The sequence below is a fragment of the Sciurus vulgaris genome, assembly GCF_902686455.1.
Source record: "Sciurus vulgaris genome assembly, chromosome: 16".
In the NCBI taxonomy this organism is placed as follows: domain Eukaryota; kingdom Metazoa; phylum Chordata; class Mammalia; order Rodentia; family Sciuridae; genus Sciurus; species Sciurus vulgaris.
The window spans coordinates 6,023,236-6,047,863 of NC_136477.1; the positions used below are offsets into that span (position 1 = coordinate 6,023,236).

The window sequence follows — 24,628 nt, forward strand, 5'->3', positions numbered from 1 at the left end:
CCTGTGGACAGGTCTGTGCCCTGCCCCCTGGCTGCTCCCTTACTCTGCCCCCGCCTCTTGCACTCTGGTGCCAGTTCTCCAGGTATGTGCTGCCTGCCCCGATTCCCAGTGCCCTGGCGGCCATTTCCTGCTGCTGGGAGCCAGGGCCCCTCTCTCCCTGGCCGCCCTCCCCTGCTGGGACGCAGGCCTCCCCACTCTGCGGGGCCCACAAGGACCTGTGCCATGCTGCAGTCATGGTCACACAGACCTGCCTGGCCAGCCCCTCTCCTGCCCCAACCCCACCTGGCTCCCCACCTCCTCAGCGGCCCCCACAAACCTGCACCCCACAGTCTGCCCGCCACCCCCCTCCATTCCTCCTTCACACCTGTTTTCCCTCTTGCCACCTTCTGGGTGACCTCCCGGCCTTTGCCCCTGTTCCTCTTCAATTCTTTTAAGGCTGATCCTTGTCCCTCCCTGGAGCCACCCTTAGCCCTTCTTCAGGGGACTCTCCCCCACGGGGTCCCTCCCTCCATCCACCCCTGATCCTGGGCACAGGGGCGTCCTGCATCTTGCTTGGTGGCTCCTACCCATGAAGGGCTTCCCTAGCTCTGGGCCCCAGACCGTCACAGCATACCGCCTTCTGAGGTGAGCCACCGGCACTAAGCCATCAAGATGTCTCCACTCAATCTCCATGCAGCTGCGGGAGATGTCCATTTTCCAAGAGTAAATGGAGGCAAAGAGGTCTAGTGGCTGGCAGGGATGGCACAGCAGACCACCTAGGGCTGGGGTTTGCTTGAAGGGAGGGGTCTCTGCCCTCCCACATGGGTAGGGGTGAGTGGGGATGGGTGGAGTGGGCATGGCACTGTGCCCAGGTCCACTACTGGAGCCCAGCAGGGAGATTGCATATTTAAATAATGGCCTTGCCTGAGTCTCTGTGAAGGGCCATGGCGGTGGGGAAAGCAGAGGTATTAGCTGTTAAAAAGTTGAGTCTTGGGTTCAAACTTGAGGTCTGCCCCCCTGCCCATTTTGCCACCTTGGCACACCTCTGACAGCTTTGTCCAGTTTGCCCATCAGGACAATTGAGCCAATAATAGGAACTCAGCCCACACTTGGCATATAGCAGGTGCTCAGCAGACACCCCTCCCTGGTTCCCCATCACGATGGCGTCTGCAGTGAGGGCCTTGCTAGACGGCTGTTTCTCTAGAGGAGCAATGCTCCAGGCTGATGACCTTCCATCCCCATCCAGGGCCTTGGGGACCCCCTCGTGGACGATACAGTGCTTGCCCAGGTCCTCCCTAATCCTAGTGCCCCACCCTGGAGTAGTACTGAATGCTGGAGGAGGGGAACTTTACTGGACGCAGGCTCTGCCCTGCCCTTGGGAATCAGGGCCCTGGGTCTAGGAGACAGGCAGTAAGGGACTCTCATCCCTGGCATGGGTACCCTATGAGTTGGCCCCTACCCCCTTATTCTGAAGACAGTCCAGCTCCTCCCACCCCCACCTGTCAGACGCAGCAGGGCCCCAGGGTGGGAGGCAAGAGTAGCAGGAGAAGTTCTGACCCTGCCCCACGGTTCTTCCGACTCCGGGCCTGTGAACCTTCCTCTTAGAGGGAGAAGAAGACCCCGAGTCTCCCGCCCTGCCGTGTGCTCTCCCCACTCCCCCGCCGACACCTTCCGCTGGAGACCTCCACCTCTGCACCTGGGCGTGTCCCCTGCTACCCTCCCCCATGCACATGCCCCTTTTCTCTTGGGCGCTAATGGGCTCCTTCTCCCCTGCACTCAGATACGTGGGCCTGCCCCTGGGCCGGTGGCTGGGAGTGAGGGATCGGATCAGGAAGCAGGTGAAGCCCAACGCCACGCTGGAGAAATACTTCCTCGGGATGGGGCGGAGACCGAAGGAGGTGAGAGTGCCCACCGCGCTACCACGCTGCTGCCTCGTGGATGGGGCCTGGCAGCCCTGTGTGGCCACTTGCTGGAGGCCAGGGAAGCCAGGTGGCCTCTGGAACCCCAACAAATGCCCCAGCCTGCACTCCACCTAAATCTAGGGCTAGCCGCAAGCCCCCACCCCTCCTAGCCTCCCTGGGAGAAGCCCCGCCCCTCCCGCCTCCCCCAGAGGCGAGTCCCGCCCCTCCGATCCTGGGCATCAGCGGACACAGCTGCCCAATGGGCAGATTCTGGGCTGGGATGAGAGGAGTAATTCTCTCCCCTTGGGCGAGAGCCTGGCTGCTCCTGTGGTGACGACAGGCAGCCCTGTGACCCTCCCTCCCTTCCTATCCGTGGCATTGACTGCTTAGTGGACAGGATCTGAGCTGCACGGGTCCTGAGGGGGAAGGGGCGTGAAGACTCTTTACCCTGGCCAGGACACGGCAGAGGGCTTTTCCATTCCTTTCCCCTGTCAATCTCCTCTGCAGGAAGGGATGCCGGCAAGCCTCAACTGCCTGCCTGGGTGGGTGAGACCTGACTCTCCCGGAGAGGGTATAGGAAAGCCTCTGGGGGGCTGTCCCAGCCTCGTTCCTAATCCCCTTCTCCATCAGTGTTCTGCCTGCACTGTGGCAGGTCTTAGCTGTCAGAGCCCAGTGTTCTGGGGGCATACCCAGTCTCTCAGTGGTAGACATGGCTACCTCCCAGGCAAGAGCTGGCTGCCAGGGAGTGGTAGCAGAGCCAGGTCCTGCCTATCCAGGGACAAGGGAAGGAAGCCACCATCAGGCCGCCGTGGCCCTGACACTTGACACCCCTCTTCAGCCAGAGATGGCCCTCTTGGCTTCCCAATGTGGTCTCACGCTTCGGCAGACTCAACGCTGGTTCCGAAGGCGCCGAAACCAGGATCGGCCCTGCCTCTCCAAGAAGTTCTGTGAGGCCAGGTAAGAATGCCCAGGAAGGTGCCATTGGGGACAGGGGGTCTGTTTCAGCAGCCGCCTCATGGGCTTCCTCCTGTCTGCAGCTGGAGATTTGTCTTCTACCTGTGTACCTTCATCGGTGGCGTCTCTATCCTGTACAATGTGAGTACCCTGACTGCTCACCTGTCCCACAAGCACCTGCAAGACCTACTGCAGAACTACTGTGCACCAGGAGCTGGGGTTCTGCAGTGAATAGACCACCAGTGGGGAGTGAGGGGCAGAGGTGGAACGGCCAGGGAAGAGTGGGTTGACCAGTGGCTGTACCCAGGGGGGCATGGGAACCCTGGCCCCAGGGCAGAGCTGGTGTCAGGAGCTCGAGACACCTATTTCTTTGCAGGAGTCATGGTTGTGGACTCCAGTAATGTGCTGGGAAAATTACCCACACCAGGTGAGTAGCAAGGGGTGGGCAGACGTTTGGTGAGACCCAAACTCCTGCATCACACCAGAAATTCTCCCGAGTTCCCCTCTCTGGCAGTTTTTTTTATTCCTGTATGATGTAGAGAGGGGCCAGGAGTAAAGAATCCACAAAACCACTGACCTTGATCACCTCCAGAGCGGGGGTAGCTCCGCCTCCTCACCCACTGGCATTCAGCTGTCCTGGTTTTAAGCAAATGGGGAGGGTCCTGAGCCATGTAGCTGCCAGGTGGACGGCCCCACCGCCCGAAGCTACCCTTGCCATCCTGTCACAGACCCTGAAGCCAAAGCTGTACTGGTGGTACCTCCTGGAACTGAGCTTCTACATCTCACTGCTGATCACGCTGCCCTTTGACATCAAGCGCAAGGTGAGTCCTGGGGAGTGGACACCATGGACAAGACCTGACCCTGCCTCTGCACAGGGAGCTGGGACCGAGTGGGCAGCGACCCCACCACATCCTGAGATAGCCACGGCGCCTGCACAGGGAGGCGTGGGGTCCAGAGGTCACACCAGTCTCCTGAGAGGGCCTGCCCCCAGGCCCCAGGGGGGCCCCTCCAGGCACCAAGGCTTGTCGTGACCCACCATCTCCCGCAGGACTTCAAGGAACAGGTGGCGCATCACTTCGTGACAATCGCCCTGATCGTCTTCTCCTACAGCACGAACCTGCTGCGCATTGGCTCTCTGGTGCTGCTGCTGCATGACTCGGCTGACTACCTGCTGGAGGTGGGCTGACCCTGCGGACCGCCCTGCCTGCTCTCCCAGGTGCCCCTGGAGATGAGGCCCCGCCCCTGTCGAGCGACCTGGGACCTGATGCCCCGCCCCTCCCAGTCTTCCTGAGCAATAAGACCCTGCCCCTGCCAACTCCCTGGGACTTGAGGCCCGCCTCCCCGGCTTCCTAGGAGGTAAAGCCCTCTCAGGCTCCCTGCTCCCATCTTCTAAGGCAGCTTCTGGAGCTAAGGCCTCACCCCAGTTCACTTGCGCCTGCCCCACAGCACCTTTTCCGACGGGAAGAGGCCCTGCCTTGCCCGCCCCGGACCCTTTCCACCTGCCTCTGGTGCTGAGCGCCTCTCTCTGCTGCCCTCCCCAGGCCTGTAAGATGTTCAACTACACGCGCTTTACAGCAGTGTGCGATGCGCTCTTCATCATCTTCTCCTTAGTCTTCTTCTACACCCGCCTCATACTCTACCCCACCCAGTGAGTCGGCCCTCCCATGGGGATTAGGGTGGGAGGCCTCGCCCTTGCTGCTCTGCCCCGGGGAGCTGGAGGTATTGGCTGGGGTTTTTCCAGGAGGAAGCAGGGAAGAGAGTGTGTCTGGCCCAGGGCATAGCATATTCGAGAGCTCAGAGGTAAGAGGGAGCTGGGCGCGGTCTTTATCCAGTGCACCCCGCACATGAACTGGGAGGAGGTGGGCCGGGGGTGCAGAGCCCTTTTCTAGTCAGTATTTGTTGGGCCTCTCAAAGGTGCCGGGCAGTGGGGTATGGCAGGCAGCAACGCAAAGCCCCTGCTCTCAGTGCTGGCAAAGGGGCAGACGAGGCAAGCGAGCAAAATCCAGAGGAGGGGAGGAGGAGCGTGCTGAAGAGCAGGTGGAGAGTTGGAAGCCAGTGGAGTGCCCAGGACACCCCACTGACCGTGTCTGTACAGAGGGCAGAGAGGGAGGAAGGGCCACGCTGATCCCAAGAAGTGTTCTAGAAGGGACGGAATGGCCCCAGAGTCCTGGGGAGGAAGCGCAGGAGCCGGTAGGGCTGAGGCAGAGTGAGAAGAGCCACTGCAGAGTGGGCTAGGGCAGGGCCTCAAGGGCTGGAGGGCAGCAGAAGGAGGGCAGAGGGGGAACAGGGTCAGAGTAGCTCAGGAGGGCCCTCTGGTGACTGCAGGGCAACATTAGGGGCAGAGGGGCTAGAGCAGAAGCAACTGCCTGGCACCATGAAGTGCCACCAGGGTCATGGCTGGGAACAGGCCCAGGAGGAGTTGCCTGAGGCATCGGGGCTCAGCTGGGCCTGAGGGAGTCCCTCCACCAGAAGTCACGAAGCAGACAGATGTTGCAGTCACCAGTCTGCAGTTGGTATCTGAAGTCACCAGCCTGGAAAGGGCCGGCAGGGGCCAGCAGTGGACAGAAAGGCCGAGTCCCCTGATGTCTCAGGTGGAGGAAGCCTGGAGAGACTGGAGCAGCGACAGGATGGGAGGCACTGGAGGAAACAGTCACTACAGCCACGTGTTCAGAGCCTCAAGGGAAAGGGGCTCACCAGAGGGACTAAGAAGGGTGGAGAGAGGGCATTTTGCTGCTTCTTGCGTGGGAAGTGACAGCAGGGTTGGTGCTGGTGGCAAAGAGCCAGCAAGGAGGTAGCATGGAGGAAACAAGAGAAAAGAGAGGGGTCAGAGCTGGGGTCAAGGCCAGGGACTTCAGGGCAGAGGGAGGGACACTCAGGAACTTTCTCTCAGGTTGCGCACCATGAAGAGGGGCTGAGGGCCTAAGGAGACCAAGACGATGCAAAAGGGCCACTGAGGAGGGCGGTGGGGTAGCAAGTACCCCTGGGGCTCGTGACTGGGAAAGGCCAGTTGAAAAGCCTCTGTTCTGCTGACCAGCTCAGCAGGGAGCAGGGGTTGAAGAGGACAAGTGTCATGAGGCAGGGGCAGCCCTGGTGAGACCCTCCCTCCCTCCCTCCCTCCCTCCCTCCCGCTGCAGGATCATCTACACCACATACTATGAGTCCATCTCGAACTTGGCTCCCTTCTTTGGCTACTACTTCTTCAACACGCTTCTGATGGTGCTGCAGGCGCTACACGTGTACTGGTTTGGTCTCATCTTGCGCATGCTCTACAACTTCCTGAAGAAGGGTCAGGTACGGGGGGTGACGGTAGCTCACGTATGCCTCTGGGAGCCCCCAGCCCAGCCCCATGTTCCTCCGTGCTCTGAGCTTCACCCTGCTTTGTTCCCCAGATGGCAAAGGACATCCGCAGCGACGTGGAAGAGTCAGACTCCAGCGATGACGGGCTGGCTGCAGAAGGTTCGCAGCTGAAGAATGGGGTGACTCACGGTCCTGGGGCAACCCCTGTGGACGGCCCGAGAAGCCGGGCAGCCAGGCTGCTGGCTAATGGGCACGTGCCAGCCACATAGCCAGCCACGAACTGGCAGTAAGGGGCTGCCCCCAGCACCGGGGATACTGCGGGGTGTCTGGACTGGCAGCCTTGAGCCAACTCTGCAGACAGGGAAGCCCAACCCCAGCTGGGCAGCAGGGCTGATGATCTGTCTCCAGTCCTTCCCTTCCCTCCATCCCTCTGGGCAACTAGACAGAGCCAGAAGGCAGCAGCAGGACACTGCCGCCGGCCAGAGCACGCCCAGGCTGCAGCCTGGTGGCCCTGGGAAGCCCTGGATGAAAGAGGTCCAATAAAACCTGAATGGAGCTGAATTCTCTGCCTGAGAACTTGGGTCCATCACAGCTCCCTCTCCTTCTGAGATCCCAAGAAAGCCACCACCAACCAGATACTCACTGCCACCCAAATGTGCCACCTCCAGGGGTCCCAGGGGCATGGAGGATGCAGCTACCCCCAGGCAAGACTTGGGTGCTCAGCCAGTACCTTAGACAAGCCACCACCTGCTCACACCTGGCTCACAGGCAGGGGTACCAAGCTCAGGAAGCTCCAGTCTTTTGCTTCAGGTTGGGGCCAATCGGGAGGGAGTAGGGGGCTTGTGCCCCAGCCCCTGCTCAAAGGCACCAGGAGACGCCCTCGGGCTAGTGGAGGAGGTCCAGGGCAGAGGTGTCATCCCACAGGCTTCCCTAGGGTCAGCCTAGGTCCCTTCAGGAGCTACACAGGAACAGGGTCCCTCCAAGAAAGAGGCTGGAGGGCCAGTGTCCCACACCCACAGCCAGCCACAAAACCCACATGTGTTTGCTCTCCGTGTGGAACCTGGAGGGGGAAGGAGGGGGCCCCGGAGGATGAGGGAGGCCGGCGGAGGATGGGAGTGAAAGGGGCGGTTCTGGGCAATGCACTTGACCAAATTAGGTTGTGTGACTATACCGTGACCCACTACTGTGACATTATAACGTGCCAATATAGAAAGAAAAATACGTGAGGGGCACAGGACGGGGTCAAAGCCCCTTTCTTCCGTGCTTCTCAGCAAACAGATGGCAGGGAGCAGCCGCCTCCCTGTCTCCACCCAGGGGGACGTGGAGAAGGCACCCGGAAGATGGGGCACTGGAGAGACGCTGATGAAGGCGGAGGAGGGGTGGGGGAGGAAGACGAGCAAGTGGAGAGGAAAGAGCAGGGATGAGCAAATAGGGACTGAAAGCAGCTCCCCGAGAAGAGAAGGGCTGGCGTGGCTCCGCGCTGGGGCACTCGCAGCCCCGCAAGGCCCTGGACCATCCCCAGCAGAGACAGGGAAACTAGCAGATCCTGAGAGGGGGAAGCTGGACTGAAAAGATGAACTGGTGGGCCCCAGGGGAAACAGCAGGCGACCCTGAAAGCAAGGATGCCAACAGACAGCAAAGTGCGGAGCAGAGAGTACTGGCCGAAAGTGGTCATAAAGGTTGAGCACCCTTTATCCAGAATTCAAAATGTTCCAGAAACTTTGAGCATCAATGTGATGCCATGAATGGAAAATTCCACACCTGACCTCAGTCAAAACGTGGGCACACCAAAAATACTGTATAAGATGACCTTCAGTTGTGTGTACAAGGTGAATGGAAAACAAATTAATTTCACACTTAGACATGGATCTAACCCCCAAGATATCTCGCTATGTATCTGCAAATAGTCCCCGACCCAAAAGTATCCAGAATCTGAAACATTTCTGTATCCAGGCATTTCCGATGATGGACTTGCAACCAGTACTGGCAAAGAGCAGGGTGATGGCGCCCTCTATTGGTGAGATTTGTAGGAATGTGGCGCCGCCGAATGGCACGCCCCCTCGAGGGGAAAATGGCAATAACTAGCAATACTACAAGTGTTTCCTCTTCTACCTAAAGGTAGACCTAGGTGCTAAAATGGCTACTGAGTTAGTAATACGTTAGTATTTCTCATACTCCTGAAACTTAGTAAGAACAGGGCGGCCAACCTAAAAGAAACGAGGACAAAACACATGATGGACACGTATAGAAGAGAAAACCCAGAAATTTACAAAAATACACTAAGTCTCACAGATAACGGAGGAAATGGAAACCAAAGACCAGGAGATGCCATTTAGATCCACTTGATTGGCAACGAATAAATCAGTCAAGCCTGTGCTGTGGTGCACACCTGAAATCCTGGGAACCTGGGAGGCTAAGGCCAGAGGATCAAAGTTCAAGACCAGCCTGGGTAACTTAGCAAGATCCTGTCTCAACACATAAAAAGGGCTGCAGATGTAGCCCAATGGTACAGTGCCCCTGGGTTCAATTCCCAGTACTAAAAAAAAAAAAAAAGTGTTGGAGAGAATGAGGCCAAAGGAATTCACACATCCATCACTGGGAGGAGCTTAAGTCGGTACCACCACTTTATAAAAGTGACCTTTTATAAGGGTCACTTTGCTGACCTGTAAAGTTCAAAAACAACCCAAAAAATGCTACGTAGGGCTGGGAGGTTTAGCTCATTGGTAGAGTGCTTGCTTGCTTAAGCACATGTGAAGCCCTGAGTTCAATCCCCAGCACCACAAGAAGATTAAAAAGGCAAAGAACTTGAATGGACATCAGCAAAATATACACAGTCAGCAAACACAAGATGAGATATTCAACATCAAGAGACGTTAGGAAAATGAAGGTCAAAACCGCAGTGAGCTGGGCATGAGGTGCACACCCATCATCTCAGTGACTTGGGGTTTTCAGGCTGGCAGATCACAATAGCAAGACCCTGCTGGGGCTGGGGAGATAGCTCAGTTGGCAGAGTGCTTGCCTTGTAAGCACAAGGCCCTGAGTTCGATCCCCAGCACCCCCCAAAAAAAAAAAAAAAAAAAAAAAAAAACCTGCTGCAAAATAAAAAGAGCTGGGTCTGCACTTGGTGTTAAAGCCCCCCGAGCTCTATCCCAGTAACACTCCACTGAGAACAAACCCTTAAAATCACAATGAGATACTACTTCATAACCACTGAGAGAATGTAATTAAAAAGTGTTGCTGAGAATGTGGAAAAATTAAAATAACCCATGTTCACTGCTGGTGGGAACATAAAATGGGTTAACCTTCATGAAACCGTTTGATGGTTTCTCAAAAAGTGAAACACAGAATGACCACGTGATCCAGCAATTCCACTCCTAAGTATAAAACCAGAAAAACTGAAAGCAGGGATTCAAATAAATGCTTATACATGAATGTTCATAGCAGCATGATTTGCAATAACCAAAAGTTGGAAAGAGCCCAAATGTCCATCAATGGGTGAATGATAAACAAATTGTGGTATATCCATACAGTGGAATATTATTCAACCATGAAAAGTACTGATATGCATGAAACATGAATGAACCTCAAAAACATTCAATGACAGGAGCCAGGTACAAAAGTTCCCACATTTTTATGACTCCATCTATAGGAAATATCCGGAAGAGGTAAACATATAAAAATAAAATGCAGATTTATAGATGCCAGCTTCTGGGGAGTGAGGGGGTAGGGAGTAACTGTTTATAGGTACAGAGTTTTTGTTTTTGTTTTGCAAGAAATATCACATTTTGTTTAATTCAGATGCTATTCTGAGCCCCATTTCCTCTTTCTTGTGTATTTTTAAGGCGAGCTTTTTATAGTTTTAAAATTATAACAGCACATATAAACTATACAAAATAATGGCTTTCTTTTGACATTTTCATAGTACACATAATATACTTTGATCATATTTCCTTCTGTTACTCCCCCAACCCAGACCCCAGAGATGGCTAGTTGGTTGGTGGGTTGTAGTGGTAGAAATGTTTGGGAACTAAAATTGTGGTTCTATAACACTATGAATGTACTAAATCCTACTGAATTGTTTGCTTTAAAATGGTTAATGTTATATGAATTTCACCTTAATAAAAATGCATGAAAGGGGAGTTTGCATGAACCATTAATTAACGATGTCTTTGTCTTGTGAAACGAAGATTATTCCAATTCCATAAACCTGGTGTCCCCCACCCAATTGCCCCCACTCCCTGTGTCCCCCAAAGTACATAAAAACCCTCAAGGGTCAACAAAGAAACCATGATGGACATTACGAAATTCACATGATCAGATGAATAACAAAAATATTCCACACGTGTATTTGTGGGATGCAGGTGAACCATCCTAAGGTGAACTGGTAACCTCATGTGCTTGCATTAGAAAATGGAAAAAAAAAAAAAAAAAAAGCCAAGCAACCAACTTAAGAACAGTAGAATAAGCTCAATAAAATAAAAATAAGAGAACATAAAAGAACATAAACAAATGCAGAAATTAGAATGGACAGACAACCCCAACACTGGTTTTGTGAGACTAAAAAAATAGACAAACCTGGCAAGATTAATCAAGAAAAGTAAAGAAGTCAGGCTGCGGATGTGACTCAGTGGCAGAGTGTTTGCCTACCACGCAAGAAGCCCTGGGTTCCATCCTCAGCACCACAACAAAAAAATAAAATATTAAGCCAAGTTTGGTGGTGTAAGCCTCTGTCAGGGAGACAGAGGGAGGAGGATGGCAAGTCCAAGGTCAGACTCTGCAACTTAGCGAGACCCTGTCTCAAAATAAAATAAGAAACACTGGGGATGCAGCTCAGTGGTAGCATGTGCGGGCCCTCGATTCAATTCCTGGTACCATGAAATAAATAAAACTGTCCACCATTTGCTTAAGACGTCGTATCTGTGCCAAAAGCCCAGACCAGGGCTGGGGATCTCAGAGTGTACGCTCAGCATCCACCAAGCCCTGGGTTCAGTGCACAAGCACACACACACGTAAGAGTTTATGCAGGAAGAATCATAAGAGTTTAAAAGTTGGCTTAATCTAAAATCTGCATAGAAGCATTTTAATCACTATATAATAGACGTTTTTATTAGTAATAATCATTTAGAAAAGATGCCATTTATTACAGAAAAAGACTAACTACTTAGAAATAAATCTATATAAGATTCATGGGTTTATATAGATTAAGCTCTGTATGAGTAAACTGTTGCCTGGGGCAGTGGCACACGCCTGCAATCAGCAACTCCAGACGCTGAGGCAGGAGGATGGCAAGTTCGAGGCCAGCCTGGCAATTTAGAGACCCTATCTCAAGATTAAAAAGAAAAGAACAGAACTGAGGATGCAGCTCAGTGGTTGAGCACCTCTGGGTCTAATCCTCAGCATAGGGGGGATGAACCCCAAAAGGATCCATTTTGCAGAACACAACAGGCTGACGCTAGAATGTATGAAAACGCAAGGAGCCACACACAGCTAACCTTCTTGAGGAGCACGCTGTGGAGGGTGAATAAGAAATCAGCCAAGGGCTGGGGAGATAGCTCAGTTGGTAGAGTGCTTGCCTTGCATGCACAAGGCCCTGGGTTCAATCCCCAGCACCGCAAAACAAACAAACAAAAATAATAATAAGAAGAAATCAGCCAAAAGTTGAGTGTTTGTTTTGAAGAGCAGGAAATGTAAAAGAGGCAGAGTTGCTATTTTTTTGTAACAAGTTCTAAAAGACTGACTTTAGCTGGGCCCAGTGGCACATGCCTATAATCCCAGTGACTTGGGAGGCTGAGGCAGGAGGCTCTGGAGTTCAAAGCCAGCCTCAGCAACAGCGAGGCACTAAGCCACTCAGTGAGACCCCATCTCTAAATAAACTACAAAATAGGACTGAGAATGTGCCTCATTGGTCGAGTGCCCCTGAGTTCAATCCCCAGTACAAAAACAAAACAAAACAAAAACAAAAAACATTGCACATCCCAGGTACATGAGATACCTGGAATAGTCAAACTCACAGAAGGACGGGTGCCAGGGGCTAGGGAGTGGAGGGTAGGAGAACAGAAGCTTATGGCAAGATGAAGAGTTCGGAGATGGATGGTGGTAATAGTTACACAACTTGGTGAACTTAATGCCACTGATCTGTACACGTGAAAATAGCCAATTCTGTGTGATGTGTATTTTACCACTATGCTTTTTAACGGGGTAAAATGGTCGATCCTACTAACATGCAGGAAAATGACTACCGTAATATCTAAGAGGCAGCACAGTACGTTTGTCCACACCAACATTATTTTTGGAGACAGGGTCTTGCTAAGTTGCGCAGGGCCTCACTAAGTCGCTGAGGCTGGCTTTGAACTTTGGATCCTCCTGCCTCAGCCCCCCAGTGCCACCACGCCCAGCTGACTCGTGATACTGAATACAATGTAAACGCGACCGGCATAGTTGCTACACTGTATTGTTGAGGGAATAGGGACAACAAAAGGTCTACGCAAGTTCAATACAGATGCAATTGTTTCCAGTTTCCAGCTGGGGCTGCTGAAGGCTCAGCTCCTCTCCCCGGCTTTCCCGCCACCCCTCCAGCCTACGTCCCTCGGGAAACCTTGGTCGCCGGCGCCCAGTGGCCTCCCCGTTATCCGATGGACGGCCTCTCGTTCTCGGCCTGCTTGCCTTGGCCCATCGCAGCTTGCGACTCAGTCCAGCAGTCCCCTTGACTGGACCCTTCCCTTCTCCTGAACACTCCTGGCGCCTTCCCTCAGCTTCTTCCTCACTTCTGAATCCTCTAGACCTCGCCCCTCTCCTCCCTCCAGGAAACGCCACCCAAAAACCCCACCTCACGTCTCCAACCTGGCCAGACCCAGGACCCGGGGCGCCTACTCAGTCTCCCCCACCACTTTCTTTCCCAAAAGCGCCTTCAAAGCGGGGTTCCTATTGGCCCCCTTCCGGAGCCACGCCCACCATGGCCACGCCCCGCCTCTCACCGAGAGCTTCATCAGCCCCTCAGCCCCAACTCTGAGGCATCCTTGCTTCCCCACGCCCACGTCCCGCGTGGCCACCAATCCTGGTGCCCGATTAACTTTAAACAGACCCAGATCCAGCCATTCCTGGTCACCCGCACTGATCCCCACAGGTTCCCCGCTTCTCGTGCTCCCTGGACCACTGTTGCCCCTTCTGCCTGATCTCCCAGCTCTCGCTTTGGCTCCTCCCAGTTTCAGAGGTGGGTTTTGTTTATGGCTGTATGCTAAGCACCTACAACAGTGCATTATACAGTCATATCTTTTGGGGTTGGTTCCAGAACCCCTGCAGATACCAAAATCTGCAGGTGCACAAGTCCCTTATAAAACGCCCTAGAGTTTGCAATACAACGTACATTCATCCTCCCACATCCTGTTTCCAGATGACTATGTTAACACAAAATAAACTGTGCAAACAGTTGTTATAGTGTATTGCTTAGGGAATGGTGACAAGCTAGGGGGGAAAAAGTCTATAAATGTCAAAGACAGACACATTCATTCTTTTCTTTCCGTTCCTTTCCTTTTTTCAGGGCCTCACACATGCTAGGCAAATGCTCTACAATCAACCTACGGCCCCCACCCTAATCACTTTTTTTTTTTTTTTTTCTTTTTTGTACATTACCTAATCACCTCTTAAAAGGTCAAATCTACAAATACAATCACATTCTGTAGAGGTTAAGAGTTCAACAGAGAGGGAGCTAGCTCAGTTGGTAGAGTGCTTGCCTTGCATGAGGCCCAGGGTTCGATCCCCAGCACCGCAAAAAATAAAAAAAGAGTTCAATAGAGAAATTCATGTCTCTATTTTTTGTCCCTATAGACTGTTCTGGAAAATGGGACACAGACTAGGGTTTGGCTCAGACAGGGGTGGGGGGGTGACTCCAGGAGGCAACCACAGTGATGCAGGTGATGGGGTGAGGGGGAGCAACAGACCAAGCATGGTGGCAGGGGCAATAAGGATGATACCAGGCACCAAGGGAGGACAGAGTTGCCAGAAGTCAGAGTAGGAAGAGACAGCTTAACATTTCTGGCTCAGCACCAAGGAGCTAGCTCCTTACATTCCAGGGTTACCCCATTCAGGTTGAGCCATACCCTATCCACAGGCTGGATTCCCAAACCTGGGCAGCAAGCAGCAGGCAGCCTGCGCAGCCTCCAGGCAGCCACAGTGGAAGCAGGCCCTGCCTAACCTGTGCCTGGTCTAACCAGGACCTCATGGTGAGGGAGCCCTCTGTCTCCACGTGGTCACTATCCAAGGCATGCGGACCTGGGACCAAGCAGCCCCAGTGCATTCTGGGCCTGTGGGGCTCCACTCCACCTTGTTTTTGACCTTGTAGAGGGTGAGAGGACAGCTGGGCACCATGGTCCAGACTGCCCTACCCTGGTTCAAATCCCAGCTCAGACACTACATGACCTGAGTTCATGTACCTTAACTTTTCCCCCCGTACCATGAACATAGACAGTGGAAAGAGCCTGAAAGTCTAGCAACCAATGAACAACCAGACAAGACTAGAGCTGAGATACTGCCCAGCAGTGGAAAGGAACAAAGTGCTAACTCTGCGATTTGAATGAGCCCTGAAAACATGCTCGGTGGACAGGCCAGCACAGAAGACCAGGTGGTGCCAACCCAGGCAACCCACAAGGACAAAGTGTTCAGTGGTTACAGGTGGCTGGGGGAGAGCAGCCGTCCAGCGACTGCTAAGAGGCAGGGGGTTTCCTTGGGGGATGATGAAAATCTCCTGGCTAGACAAGAGGTGACGGTTGCACAACACTGTGAGTGGACTAGGTGCCACTGGACTGTACACTTCAAAATGGTTAATGGTTAATTTAGGTAATGTGAATTTTCCTCAGAAACAAAAAGAGGTGGGGGAGGACTGGACAGGGAAACACACAGCTTCCATCCCCTCCCCATCGTCCCCCCAACCCCGAGTCTACTGCTTCCTGGCCACTGTGAGTCCATCTGGAATCTGCCAAGCACTCGTCCACCAGGACCTGTGCCCACGGGGACATCTCGCCCCTGAAACACGCTCAGAGGTCCAGACCACAGTCCATGACACGGTGTGGGATGAACGCTGTGAGCTGCCTGGGGCCCTACCCTGCTCGGCCTGAGAGACAAGGCCACCCTTCCCCTCAGCGTGACTAATCAGGATGGGGGACAAAGAGAAAAAGGGCTGAGCAAAGTTACAGCTCAGCACCAAGACAAGGACCTGGGTGGCACAGAGTGGATGAGACGGGATTGACTGGGCCTCCTCAGTAAGGAGGAGAAGGAAAGGGCCCACTGAGCTGTCGCTGAGGATGGGGCACCTGTCCCGTCCTGGCTGCAGGCTGCGTCTCGGGTGGGGAGAGTGGGGAGAGTGGGACTCCTGAGGTCTGAGCTCTCAGGGCAGAAAGGCCGGGATCCACACTGTGAGCGGACTCTCAGGTACCCTCGCCCGACACCCTTCTAAGCCTGGATTTCCTGGAAATGACTCACCGGGCTGATTCTCAGGACAGGATGAGCAGCTGCCAGCAGGAACCCCGCTGGAGGAAACAGCACTAAATCCTCATAAGCTACTGGACAGGGAGCTGCTGGCGGGGCCAGGGCTGGAGCTCTCCCCTCCAGCCTGCCCCACCCCGGCTCACTCATGCCCCCAGCCCCATTTGTGGCAGCGGGTAACGAGGAACCTGAAGACAGGGCCTGCGGTTGTTCTCACCTCTGTGGGACCCCATGCCAACACACTCACACGCAGGATGCGCACTGAGCTAACACACTGCAGCAGAAGTGCTGCTGGTCTAGCAACTTCTGCTTTGCACCTTGGAAGCCCCAATTTCCCAAGGACCAAGGACAGCGTGCAGCCAGCCTGTTCCAAAGGCCACAAGGAGAACCCAGGCTGTCCCAGCATTGCCTCTAGGATATAACAGAAACAGTTATATCCACGAAGTGACGTTCAGCCAGCCAGTCTCAAGAGAGAGGAACCCACCATCCCGTAAAACAAGAGAACCAGCAAGCCCAGAAACCGGAACTGTGGCAGACAACAGGGAGGCTTCTAAGATCCCAGTGACCCGGCATGGGGCAGCCCCTCCCAGCGCTAGCTAATTCCTAAAGTCGGTGAACAGCCTACCTGGGAGCCACCTTTCACCCACAAGCCCTTTCACTGGGCTTCCAGGCTCTTGGACACTATGCCGCGACCCGCCTCCGAGCCAAGTACCAGACAACTCAGAACAGTCCCTGTGCATGTTCCTGTGACACAGACCCTCCCAAAATGAACAACACCAGCCAATCCTGGGCCTGCTTACCACGCCTCACCCGCTGCGACAGGATTCCGCCCATGGTTTCCAGGCTCCTCTGCCTCCTGACCAGCGACATTCCTCACCCAGGCTTCTTCCCTGCATGACTGCATAGCCCGACAGGTGTCTGTGACCCCACTCCACTGTGGGAGTCTGAGTTGTCTTCTCTTTTCTCTTTTGGTACTGAGTATTGAACCCAGACAGGCTCTACCCCGGAGACACATTTCCAGCCCTTTTTATTGTGAGGCAGGGTCTCGCAAACTTGCCACCCCCTACCTCAGCTCCCGATTTTGGGATTCCAGGCATGTGTCGCGGCATCCAGAGTAAGACCTTCCAATGGCAGTCTGTCTGGATCTGTTGGCCTCACCAGGCCTGATAACAAAGCCTACATTTTATAGCAGGGGGAAGCCGGGAGAAGCCCTGATGGACGGGGGTGCTGCCAAGCTCGCCCTGGCTCCACGAAGCCTGCCGGATGCAGACCTGCCGCAGCAGCTCTCAGGAGGCAAGAGGGGGAGAGGCCAGGGGGTCCCATCGTCTCTGGAACCTCAAAGAAGGGGTGGGTGTCAAACAAACAGCCCAGGCTGCCCAGGCGGAGACAGAAGCCAGAGGCAGGCAGAGGACCTGAGAGAACTTTAATTGTCCCCCTGACAAGGGTGGCAGGAGTGTCTGAGTGCAGGGCCATCCCACCCCGGGAGAGGCCTGTGGCGAGCCCGGCGTCTCTGGCTCTGGTGTGCGCTCCATCCCAGCTTCTCCTGTGCAAAGGGAGTGTCCCAGCCTCCTGGGCCTCAGGTGCAAGGCTCTAGACAGCCAGGTGCACCCAGGCGCCAGCAGCGGGCTGCACGTCCCCACTGCGGCAACCCTCATTGGGCGCACTCAGGGCAGGGGGCCAAGGTGTGAGAGACTGTCCTCAGACCTGTGAGGTCTTCCGTTCTGACAGCAGCAGAGACTCCTTCACTGCCACCAGCAGCCCCAGCGCAGGCAGATACCCCTGCGCTCGGAGCCACACCACCACCAGGAAAATGGCAGCAGCCAGGCTGGCACTCAGCACCCCTGTGGGGACAGACAGATGAACAGAGAGGTGGTGGGAGGGAGGCATATTGGGAGCCACCGAGCTCCCAATATGCGGGGCTCAGTGGTCTACAGCCTGTCCCCGCCCAGACCCAATTCCCCCAGAACAAGCCTGGGGCGGGGGAAGGCCTGTGCATCTCACCAGCGGTGGCGACAACCCCAGAGACACTTGGATTTCTGTACTGGGGCTCAGCAGAGGAGTCTGTGGCATTCCTGAGAGAGGTGACACTCTCCGGGGTCACAGGGGTCACCATGGTTGTGGCATTCCCTCCCTGGGAAGTCTCATTGGTTTCTGCAATAAAAGCAGGCATTCCGTATCTGAGGAGGGGGCACCCAGGGCATGGGGTATGCACAGGGGTCCAGGTGCCCAGGGGAGCTCTTGGGGCTCATCCATCCAAGACTAGGTGAGTTACTCCTAACAATGCCACGCCACCCTACAGGGGCAAGGCAGAGTGCAGTGACCACAACCCCGAGTGGTCACAAACACCCCAGCAGACATCACGTACTCCTAACCAGACCCAGCCCTCCCCACTCCCACGGGGCCCCGAGGCCCTGGTGACCCACCGCAGCCAAGCTCATCGCTGGAGTCCAGGCAGTCTGGATGGCCATCGCAGCGCCACGTGTGCGGGATGCAGGTGTTGCCCAGTGCACAGTGCAGCTCACCCGTGGGGCAGGGCTGGCGACTGCAGTTCCGAAGGTGCTTGTCAGTGCTACCAGAGCAACCATTGATGCTATCACAGGAGCAGCGGGTGCCAGGGGGTGGAGGGCACTGCCCATTCTGGGCACACGGCTCAATCCCTGGGGCACAGTCAGGTCCAAAACGCCCATGCAAGAAAGCCCAGCATTCTGCACACAGCTTCCCAGTAAGTCCCACCTTCTGAGAACAGCTAACCTAGCAAGACTGGCCTTGCTATCAGGCTCAGCTCACTGTCCTGTTAGCTCCACCTTCCAAGGTCCTGCCTCCCTGCAAGCTCCTCCCCACAAGACCCCACTAGCTCAACTTCCCTGTAAGTCTACCTGGTTTGAACCCTGGGCCTTGGCAGGTGCTTTTTCACTAAGCTTTGCCCCTAGCCCAAACCATCTCTTTTCTTTTTTTGGTATTGGGGGTTGAACACAGGGGTGCTTTACCACTAAGCTACATTACTTTTTGTGACAGGGTCTCACTAAATTGCTGAGGCTGGTCCCGAACTTCCTGCCTCAGCCTCCCCAGTTGCTGGGATTACAGGTGCCACCCTGGTGGAGCCCAGCAAACCCACCTCTTCTTAAGTCCAAGACTCAGACACCACTCTACCAGGCTTTGCAAGCCCTGCCCATTCCTACAACCCTGCATTTTAACAACCTGCCCATCTTGGCCCAGGAGTACAACCTTCCATTCCCACGCCCCACCCTGGAAGCCCTGCCCCAGGATATGACCACTTACTGCACTCCTCCTCGTCGCTGCCATCTGCACAGTCCGGGTCACCATCGCAACGCCAGGTGAGGGGCACGCAGTAGCCACTGCTGCGGCACTGGAAATTCGTGGGCTGGCACGAGCCTGCACTGGGGCCTGTGAGATACACAAGCAATGCCCTGGGAGGCCCTAGTCTGAATCCCCTCCAAGGGCCAGGGCCTACAGGTTGCAACCACAGGGATAAGCCAGGCCCAGGGCACAAGAACGACACAGGTGGCCACTCCTTGCTAAGCGTGGGGTTTGGAGCCCTACTAGGCAGGCCCTGCTATGATTCTATAGAAGATACTAAGAGAAAGCCACAAAGCTAGTGGCAGAGTCAGAATTCAAACCCAGGTCTCAGATTCTGGAGTCTTTAGCAGGCTCAAATGGCCAGGCGGTCTATCCTAGAGAGCTCTCTCTCTGTTTCTTAATGGTGCTGGGGATTGAACCCAGGGCCTTGTGCACGTGAGGCAAGCACTCCACCAACTGAGTTATGTCCCCAGCCCCACCTGAGAGATCTCTAATCTCCATGGTTCAATAGACTAGGGGAGAAGCCATCCCCCACATGTTCCAGGTAGGATTTATGGTCAAAATCGGTAGGGCCTATTCTATTCCACCAGCTTAGCAAAAAAGGGAAACTAAGCTCTTAGGTAGAGAACTGGAGCAGTTAGCAAGCCCTATTGCCTCACCTCCTAAATCCTTCCCTGACCTAAATGTGTCCCCTCCTCCCTAAAGCCCCTGGTTCCCATCTCCACTAGGAAAGGACCAGAGACCTCTCAAAGAGTCACATCATTCTGTCACCCACACTCCCCTGGCTCCTAGACCCTCTACCTACCAAATCCAACCCTCCCATATTGTTCCTCTTTATCAAGCTCCTCTTCCTGGCCCCCTTGTGGCTGGACTAGGGGGCCTGGCTCATTTACTCCAGTCTTTGCCTGGGCCTTTCCCTGGCCCAGAAGGCCCCTCTGTCCTTTCACTTTGCACCTGTGATTTCTTCCACAGCCTTTGGAGCTCAGCTTACTTCCTGAGAGGGATCTCAAGTCCCTCTCAGAAAGCTCTGCCTCCTGTGTATGACAACAGTCCTTAGACCAGTAACACCACCTCCCACAGACCACAGTCAGCAGAGGTCAGGGCTGTGATCCAGTGACCCAGGCCAGGGAAGTCCCTGACAATGCATGGGCAACAGGTCGCAAGAGGGTCCGAGATGAGTACCAATGAGGTGTGAGCCTTCCTGGACTCCAAACAGGGAGGCTAGGGCTGTTTGCTGATCTGGAGGGGCACAGAGAAGCCTGAAAAACAACGCCAGGAGGTGACCCTTAAGGCTTCCCCTTGGTGCAGCAAGGAGAGGTGAAAATACGCCACCCTGGCTTGGCCTTGCTCTATTTGCTCTGCCTGGTCCTACTGTCCTTTCCACCTTCACTCACAGGGCCTGAGTCTCCAACCCCCACCCCCAGGTCTCCAGGTCCAACTGTACCTGCAGCCACAGTCTCTGAGCTCAGTGGAGCCAGAAGAACCAGGGACAACCAGGAGCCAGCTTCCTTCCCTGCCCATGGAGGTCTGGCAGCCTCCAGGCATGGCTTCCTCCCCAGGCCTCGCCACCAACAGCCCTGAGGCCTCTGACCTTCCTTTGCTGGCCTACTAGACTGTGTCCCTCTGTAAAGTGGGTAGCAGAGTAGGGTAGCCCTCATGGGACAGTGGGTCAGAGAGGAGCTGGAGAGGCCAGTGATCTCCCCTCCCAGCCTGGGGTAGGAAATTAACAAAAGGGGAAGAGACCCATAAAGCTCTTCCTCCCACAGGTAACAATGGTCCTGAATAGAGTGACGCCTGACCTTCCATAGACTCAGACACTCAGTGGAGGGCAGGGTAACATGCCATAGAAGAGAGTTCCTACCATGAGCTAGAAATTCCTACCTCAGCACTCTGAGAAAAGGAGCTATTTGTATGCAAAGAGTTCTTGTGCTTGGTTCAAATGAACCCAACTTCATTGAAAGAGCCAGAAACATTTGGCTTGAAAAGCAGGGACTTTGGGGTGAGTTCCATAAGAGGAAAATGCGTGGAGGAGTGGAGGGTATAAAACTGTGCTCTCAGATGACAAGTCAGGGATTCCTGTAAGCAAGGGGAGGCCACTCCAACCCTCCCAGCTGCCTCTGGACACCCAGAACCACGTGGGCCAGTACGAACAAGACCAAACACTTATGAAGTTGAGGTAGCAAGTGAAACGTGCTCAACTGTCTGGAATAGACCAGCGAGGGAGACCTTTCATTCCCTAAGGCAGGAAACCGAGGAGGAGAGAATGGGAAAGCGAGGCTGGTTGTCCAGGAAACAGTCACAAGGCCTCCTGACAAAAGATTTTTGGAAAGCACAGCTGCAGCGGAATCACCAGGAGGCCGGCCCTGCGTGGTCAGAGGTCTGAAAACCTGTGTTTGCTACGAGTCTTCCCAACGACGCTGGACTGAAGGGCGCCTTAGAGGTGACAATGGGGGCACAACACAGCAGAACAGGTCATGGGGGGAAGGGAAGTGGTGCGCAGGGCAGTTAGAGGCAGGCGCAGGCGCCCAGGTGGAGGGTCCCCCATTCAGGCTCTCAAAGCACCAATGCCCGCTCTCGGAACACCGCTAAGTCCAAAACCATGCGCTGGGGGAGTGTCCACGACGGACAGGCGGCGCAGCCAATGGAGAAGCGCTGCGGTGTGCGCGGGGCGGGCGCAGCCGCAGGAGGGGCGGGGGCGCACGCTGTGGGGGCTCGCTTACCTAGAGCCTGGGCCGAGGTCCGGGTCGAGGCGGCCTCCAAACCTAGCCCGAGGCCGAGCAGTAACCGCAGCGCCAGGCCCAGGGCCGCTGTCCGCCGTGCTCCGCCCCGCGTCATCCAGCCGCTACTCGCGTCTCCCCAGCCACGGTGCCCGCCACACGGCGTCCCGGCCGGGTTCTTATTCCTGCGCACGCGCACGCGCGGGCCGGGGCGGGGCCTGAGTCCCTTGCTCCCGCGGCGCTGGCAGCTATGCGTACCGTAAACGTTAGAATACGAGGGGCCCCGAATTGGAACTCTTCCCCACTTTTTCATTGGTAAAGTCCATCGAAAGGTATAGAGCCCACTTGAAGTTAGGTAAATGTTTTTTTGTTTGTTTTTGGTACCAGGGATTGAACCCAAGGGTGCTTTACCACTGAGCCACATCCCCGACCCTTTTATATGTTTTTTTAGAGACAGGGTCTCGATGAGTTGCTCAGGGCCTCCCTAAATAGCTGAGGCTGGCTTTGAAATCTCGATCTTCCTGCTTCTTCAGTCTCCCGAGCCGCTGGGATTACAGGCGTGCTGTCACCGCGCCCGGCTCCGAAGTTATGTGAATGTTATCGGCATCTACTTAAAACTACTTCGCGTTCCACATGCATACTGCGCTAATGTTGTTTTTGCCTGATGATCTTATTTAATATGGCAGCAACTCCCCTCAGGCACTGCCCATCCTCTCCCTCCTCCTGCCTCTTTGGTGCTGCGGACAGATTTTACATCTTATTTACTTATTTTGGTTTATTGTCTTATTCCCTACTAGAACCCCAGGGAGATGTGCATTATTCTGGCATCCTTCTTATTCATCGAAGATAGTTGTGCAGCTTTGGGTTTTCCCCTCTTCCCACTAGCACACAGTAGTAGATGCATGTCTTTTCCTTGTGCTTGCAAGGCAAGCACTCTGCCTACTGAGCTATCTCCCCAGCCCCTAGATGCATGTCTTTCAATCCAACCTGACTACCATATTTTCTTCTCGAAAATGAATATGTCACTTGCAGTTCTGCCTTTGGAAGATGCAGTGAATCCAACTCCCAGCAGGGCCCCAAACAAGTCATTGTCCCTCAATGCTGACTCATAGGCAAGTGTTTGCCACCTCCAGCCCTAAGTTTCCTGTGAGGCTGCATTCAGTCACCCAGATTTCCACAGAAAGGTTTTTGTATTGAACTCAGGGCGTTTTACCACTGAGCTACATACCCAGCCCTTTTTAGTTTTTATTTTGAGACAGGGTCTCACTAAGTTGTTTAGGGCATCCTTAAATCACCAAGACTGACTTTGAACTTGGGATCCTCCTACCTCAGTTGAGGATCACAGGCATGAGCCACAGCACCCAGTCAGAAGAGGTTTTATTTGTAGGCTAATGGCATGCTTCACAATTTGAAAATGTTAAGAGGTTATATGACTTCTTTTTAAAAAAAAATTTTTTTTAATGTGGTGCTGAGGATCTAATCCAGTGCTCTCCTACTGAGCTACAACCGCAGACCTGCATAGCTTTTGTATTTTTTTTTTCTTTTCATAATAATCTTCCTGATTACCATGGGAAAAGGAAATAAAAGGCAATGTTGTTCAGACGTAATCAGAGGGAAGGGTTAGTAGGGTAAATAGGTCTGCCCTGGGAGGAAGGGAGGGGAGTGTCCTGCCTTTGAGGATCAGGATCAGGTGAGGGAGGAAGGGAGGCCTCTGGGGATCCAGGCCCTGGGATTTGCTTGGAGTAGAGCCAGCTCAGTGAGTATGAGCAAGTTCTTGGCTCTCTGAGGCAACCTGACAGCCTTGCTTCAGGACCAGAGTAAAATCATGGCTATACAGAGCTTAGGATAGCACCTGGCCCTGAGAAGGAGCTCAGGTGTGTCAGGCCTCTTTCCACTCCACTCCCATGCCAAATTTCAAGTCAGGGTCATAAGACTTTATTCAGAAACCGTGTGTCATATCTTGCCTGCGACCTCAAAAAGCCCTCCCAGGTTGTCCTCTGCCCATCCTGCCCAGCCTTCCTCTCCCTCTTGACCTTCCTGAATGTTTCATCCTTTAATCCCAAACAGAATCCCACCTCCTCCAGGAAGCCTGCAGCTTTGGGAATTTGTAACACTCATCTGGGGCCTGGGACCGTGGTCTTTCTCTAAGCTTCCAGAAGCCAACAGTGTCAACACGCTTGGCACGCAGCAGATCTTCTGCACCTACTGGAGGGCTCCAGGGTCATTCCATGGGCACCCGACACTCCCCGCTATAGCTGTTTGGGCCCTGCAGCCAGACCTGGCCCACTTCCTTGGCAGCCTTCTCTCTCCTGCTCATTGCTCCACAGGGACCAGCCCCTTTCTTCCCAGCCTAAGCATGTCTCAGCCCTCAGGTGGCAGCATGATGGTTCCTGGCTCAGGAAGGCTTTTCTGAACCCACTCCAGGTGAGACTTCTCTCTGAGCTACCCTTGCTGCTCTCTGCTTTCCCCACTGAGCTACAGGTGGCCAAGACCAACTGGGGGCCTCAGTGAGAAGTTGCCAGAGAACTTCCACATGAGCAATGAAGGGGGGTTGTTCTCCAGTGAGTCTGTTAGGTTTTCTGAGTACAACTCCCTCCCACAGGCCTTGGTAGTCAATGCTCCCCAAACACCCAGAGGTCTTGGAACCCAATCACCCAAAGGAGCTACCCACTCCCCATTCCCACCACTCTTGGAAGCAGAGCCAGGTCCCCTGCACATGATCGGCTCTGCACCAGGGATGGCATATCACCCTGGAGCCAGGATCCCTTTCCCACCAGTGAAGCACTGACATGAGTTAAACTTGGCACCAACTTCACCCCAAAATCCAAGTAAGCTGGATTAAAAAGCAAAAATGCCAGGCTTGGTGGAGCATGTCTATTGTCCCAGGTACTTAGGAGGCTGAGGCAGGAAGATCACCTGAGACCAGGAGTTCAAGTTCAGCCTGGGCAACAGAGAAAGACCCTGTCCCTTATTTAAAAATTAAAA

At 54.3% G+C, this 24,628-nt stretch overlaps 2 protein-coding genes and 1 long non-coding RNA gene across 4 annotated transcripts in view; 1 reads left to right on the forward strand and 2 right to left on the reverse strand.

Moving 5' to 3' along the window:
- The window catches only part of CERS4 (ceramide synthase 4), a 28,284-nt gene extending 21,592 nt beyond the window's left edge, over window positions 1-6,692 (forward strand). Inside the window, exons 3-11 of the mRNA XM_079115962.1 lie at window positions 1,760-1,877; window positions 2,719-2,837; window positions 2,918-2,975; window positions 3,211-3,261; window positions 3,563-3,655; window positions 3,883-4,011; window positions 4,376-4,482; window positions 5,969-6,125; window positions 6,224-6,692. Coding sequence (XP_078972088.1) covers window positions 1,760-1,877; window positions 2,719-2,837; window positions 2,918-2,975; window positions 3,211-3,261; window positions 3,563-3,655; window positions 3,883-4,011; window positions 4,376-4,482; window positions 5,969-6,125; window positions 6,224-6,400 — 1,009 coding nt within the window. The 3' untranslated portion in view covers window positions 6,401-6,692. The remainder of the gene's footprint in view (window positions 1-1,759; window positions 1,878-2,718; window positions 2,838-2,917; window positions 2,976-3,210; window positions 3,262-3,562; window positions 3,656-3,882; window positions 4,012-4,375; window positions 4,483-5,968; window positions 6,126-6,223) is intronic.
- A 2,182-nt stretch (window positions 6,693-8,874) lies between these two features.
- LOC306647007 lies at window positions 8,875-11,376 on the reverse strand. The gene is made up of 2 exons (XR_013760023.1): window positions 9,221-11,376; window positions 8,875-9,108 (listed from the first exon to the last, which is right to left on the reverse strand). It is a non-coding gene; the product is annotated as an uncharacterized lncRNA (long non-coding RNA).
- Window positions 11,377-17,225: 5,849 nt separating this feature from the next.
- Window positions 17,226-21,828, reverse strand: CD320 (CD320 molecule). Of its 2 annotated transcripts, none has more exons than XM_079115423.1 (5): window positions 21,647-21,828; window positions 18,888-19,013; window positions 18,032-18,265; window positions 17,610-17,759; window positions 17,226-17,449 (listed from the first exon to the last, which is right to left on the reverse strand). In XM_079115423.1, the coding sequence occupies exons 1-5, from the start codon at window positions 21,759-21,761 to the stop codon at window positions 17,307-17,309; spliced, it is 768 nt and encodes a 255-aa protein (XP_078971549.1). In that variant the 5' UTR covers window positions 21,762-21,828; the 3' UTR covers window positions 17,226-17,306. The 2 variants fall into 2 exon arrangements, with proteins under 2 accessions (XP_078971549.1, XP_078971548.1); XM_079115422.1 differs by having other exon boundaries at window positions 18,032-18,313.
- Window positions 21,829-24,628: the final 2,800 nt, after the last annotated feature.

What these genes read in the sequence shown, in the direction of transcription:
- CD320 (XM_079115422.1), bottom strand. Translation starts at nt 21,761, where the DNA reads ATGACGCGGGGCGGAGCACGGCGGACAGCGGCCCTGGGCCTGGCGCTG. An exon ending in CAGCGATGAGCTTGGCTGCG is followed by an intron (nt 17,760 to 18,031) that starts GTGGGTCACCAG and finishes CTTTTATTGCAG; the next exon opens with AAACCAATGAGACTTCCCAG. An exon ending in TGGGGTTGTCGCCACCGCTG is followed by an intron (nt 17,450 to 17,609) that starts GTGAGATGCACA and finishes CTGTCCCCACAG; the next exon opens with GGGTGCTGAGTGCCAGCCTG.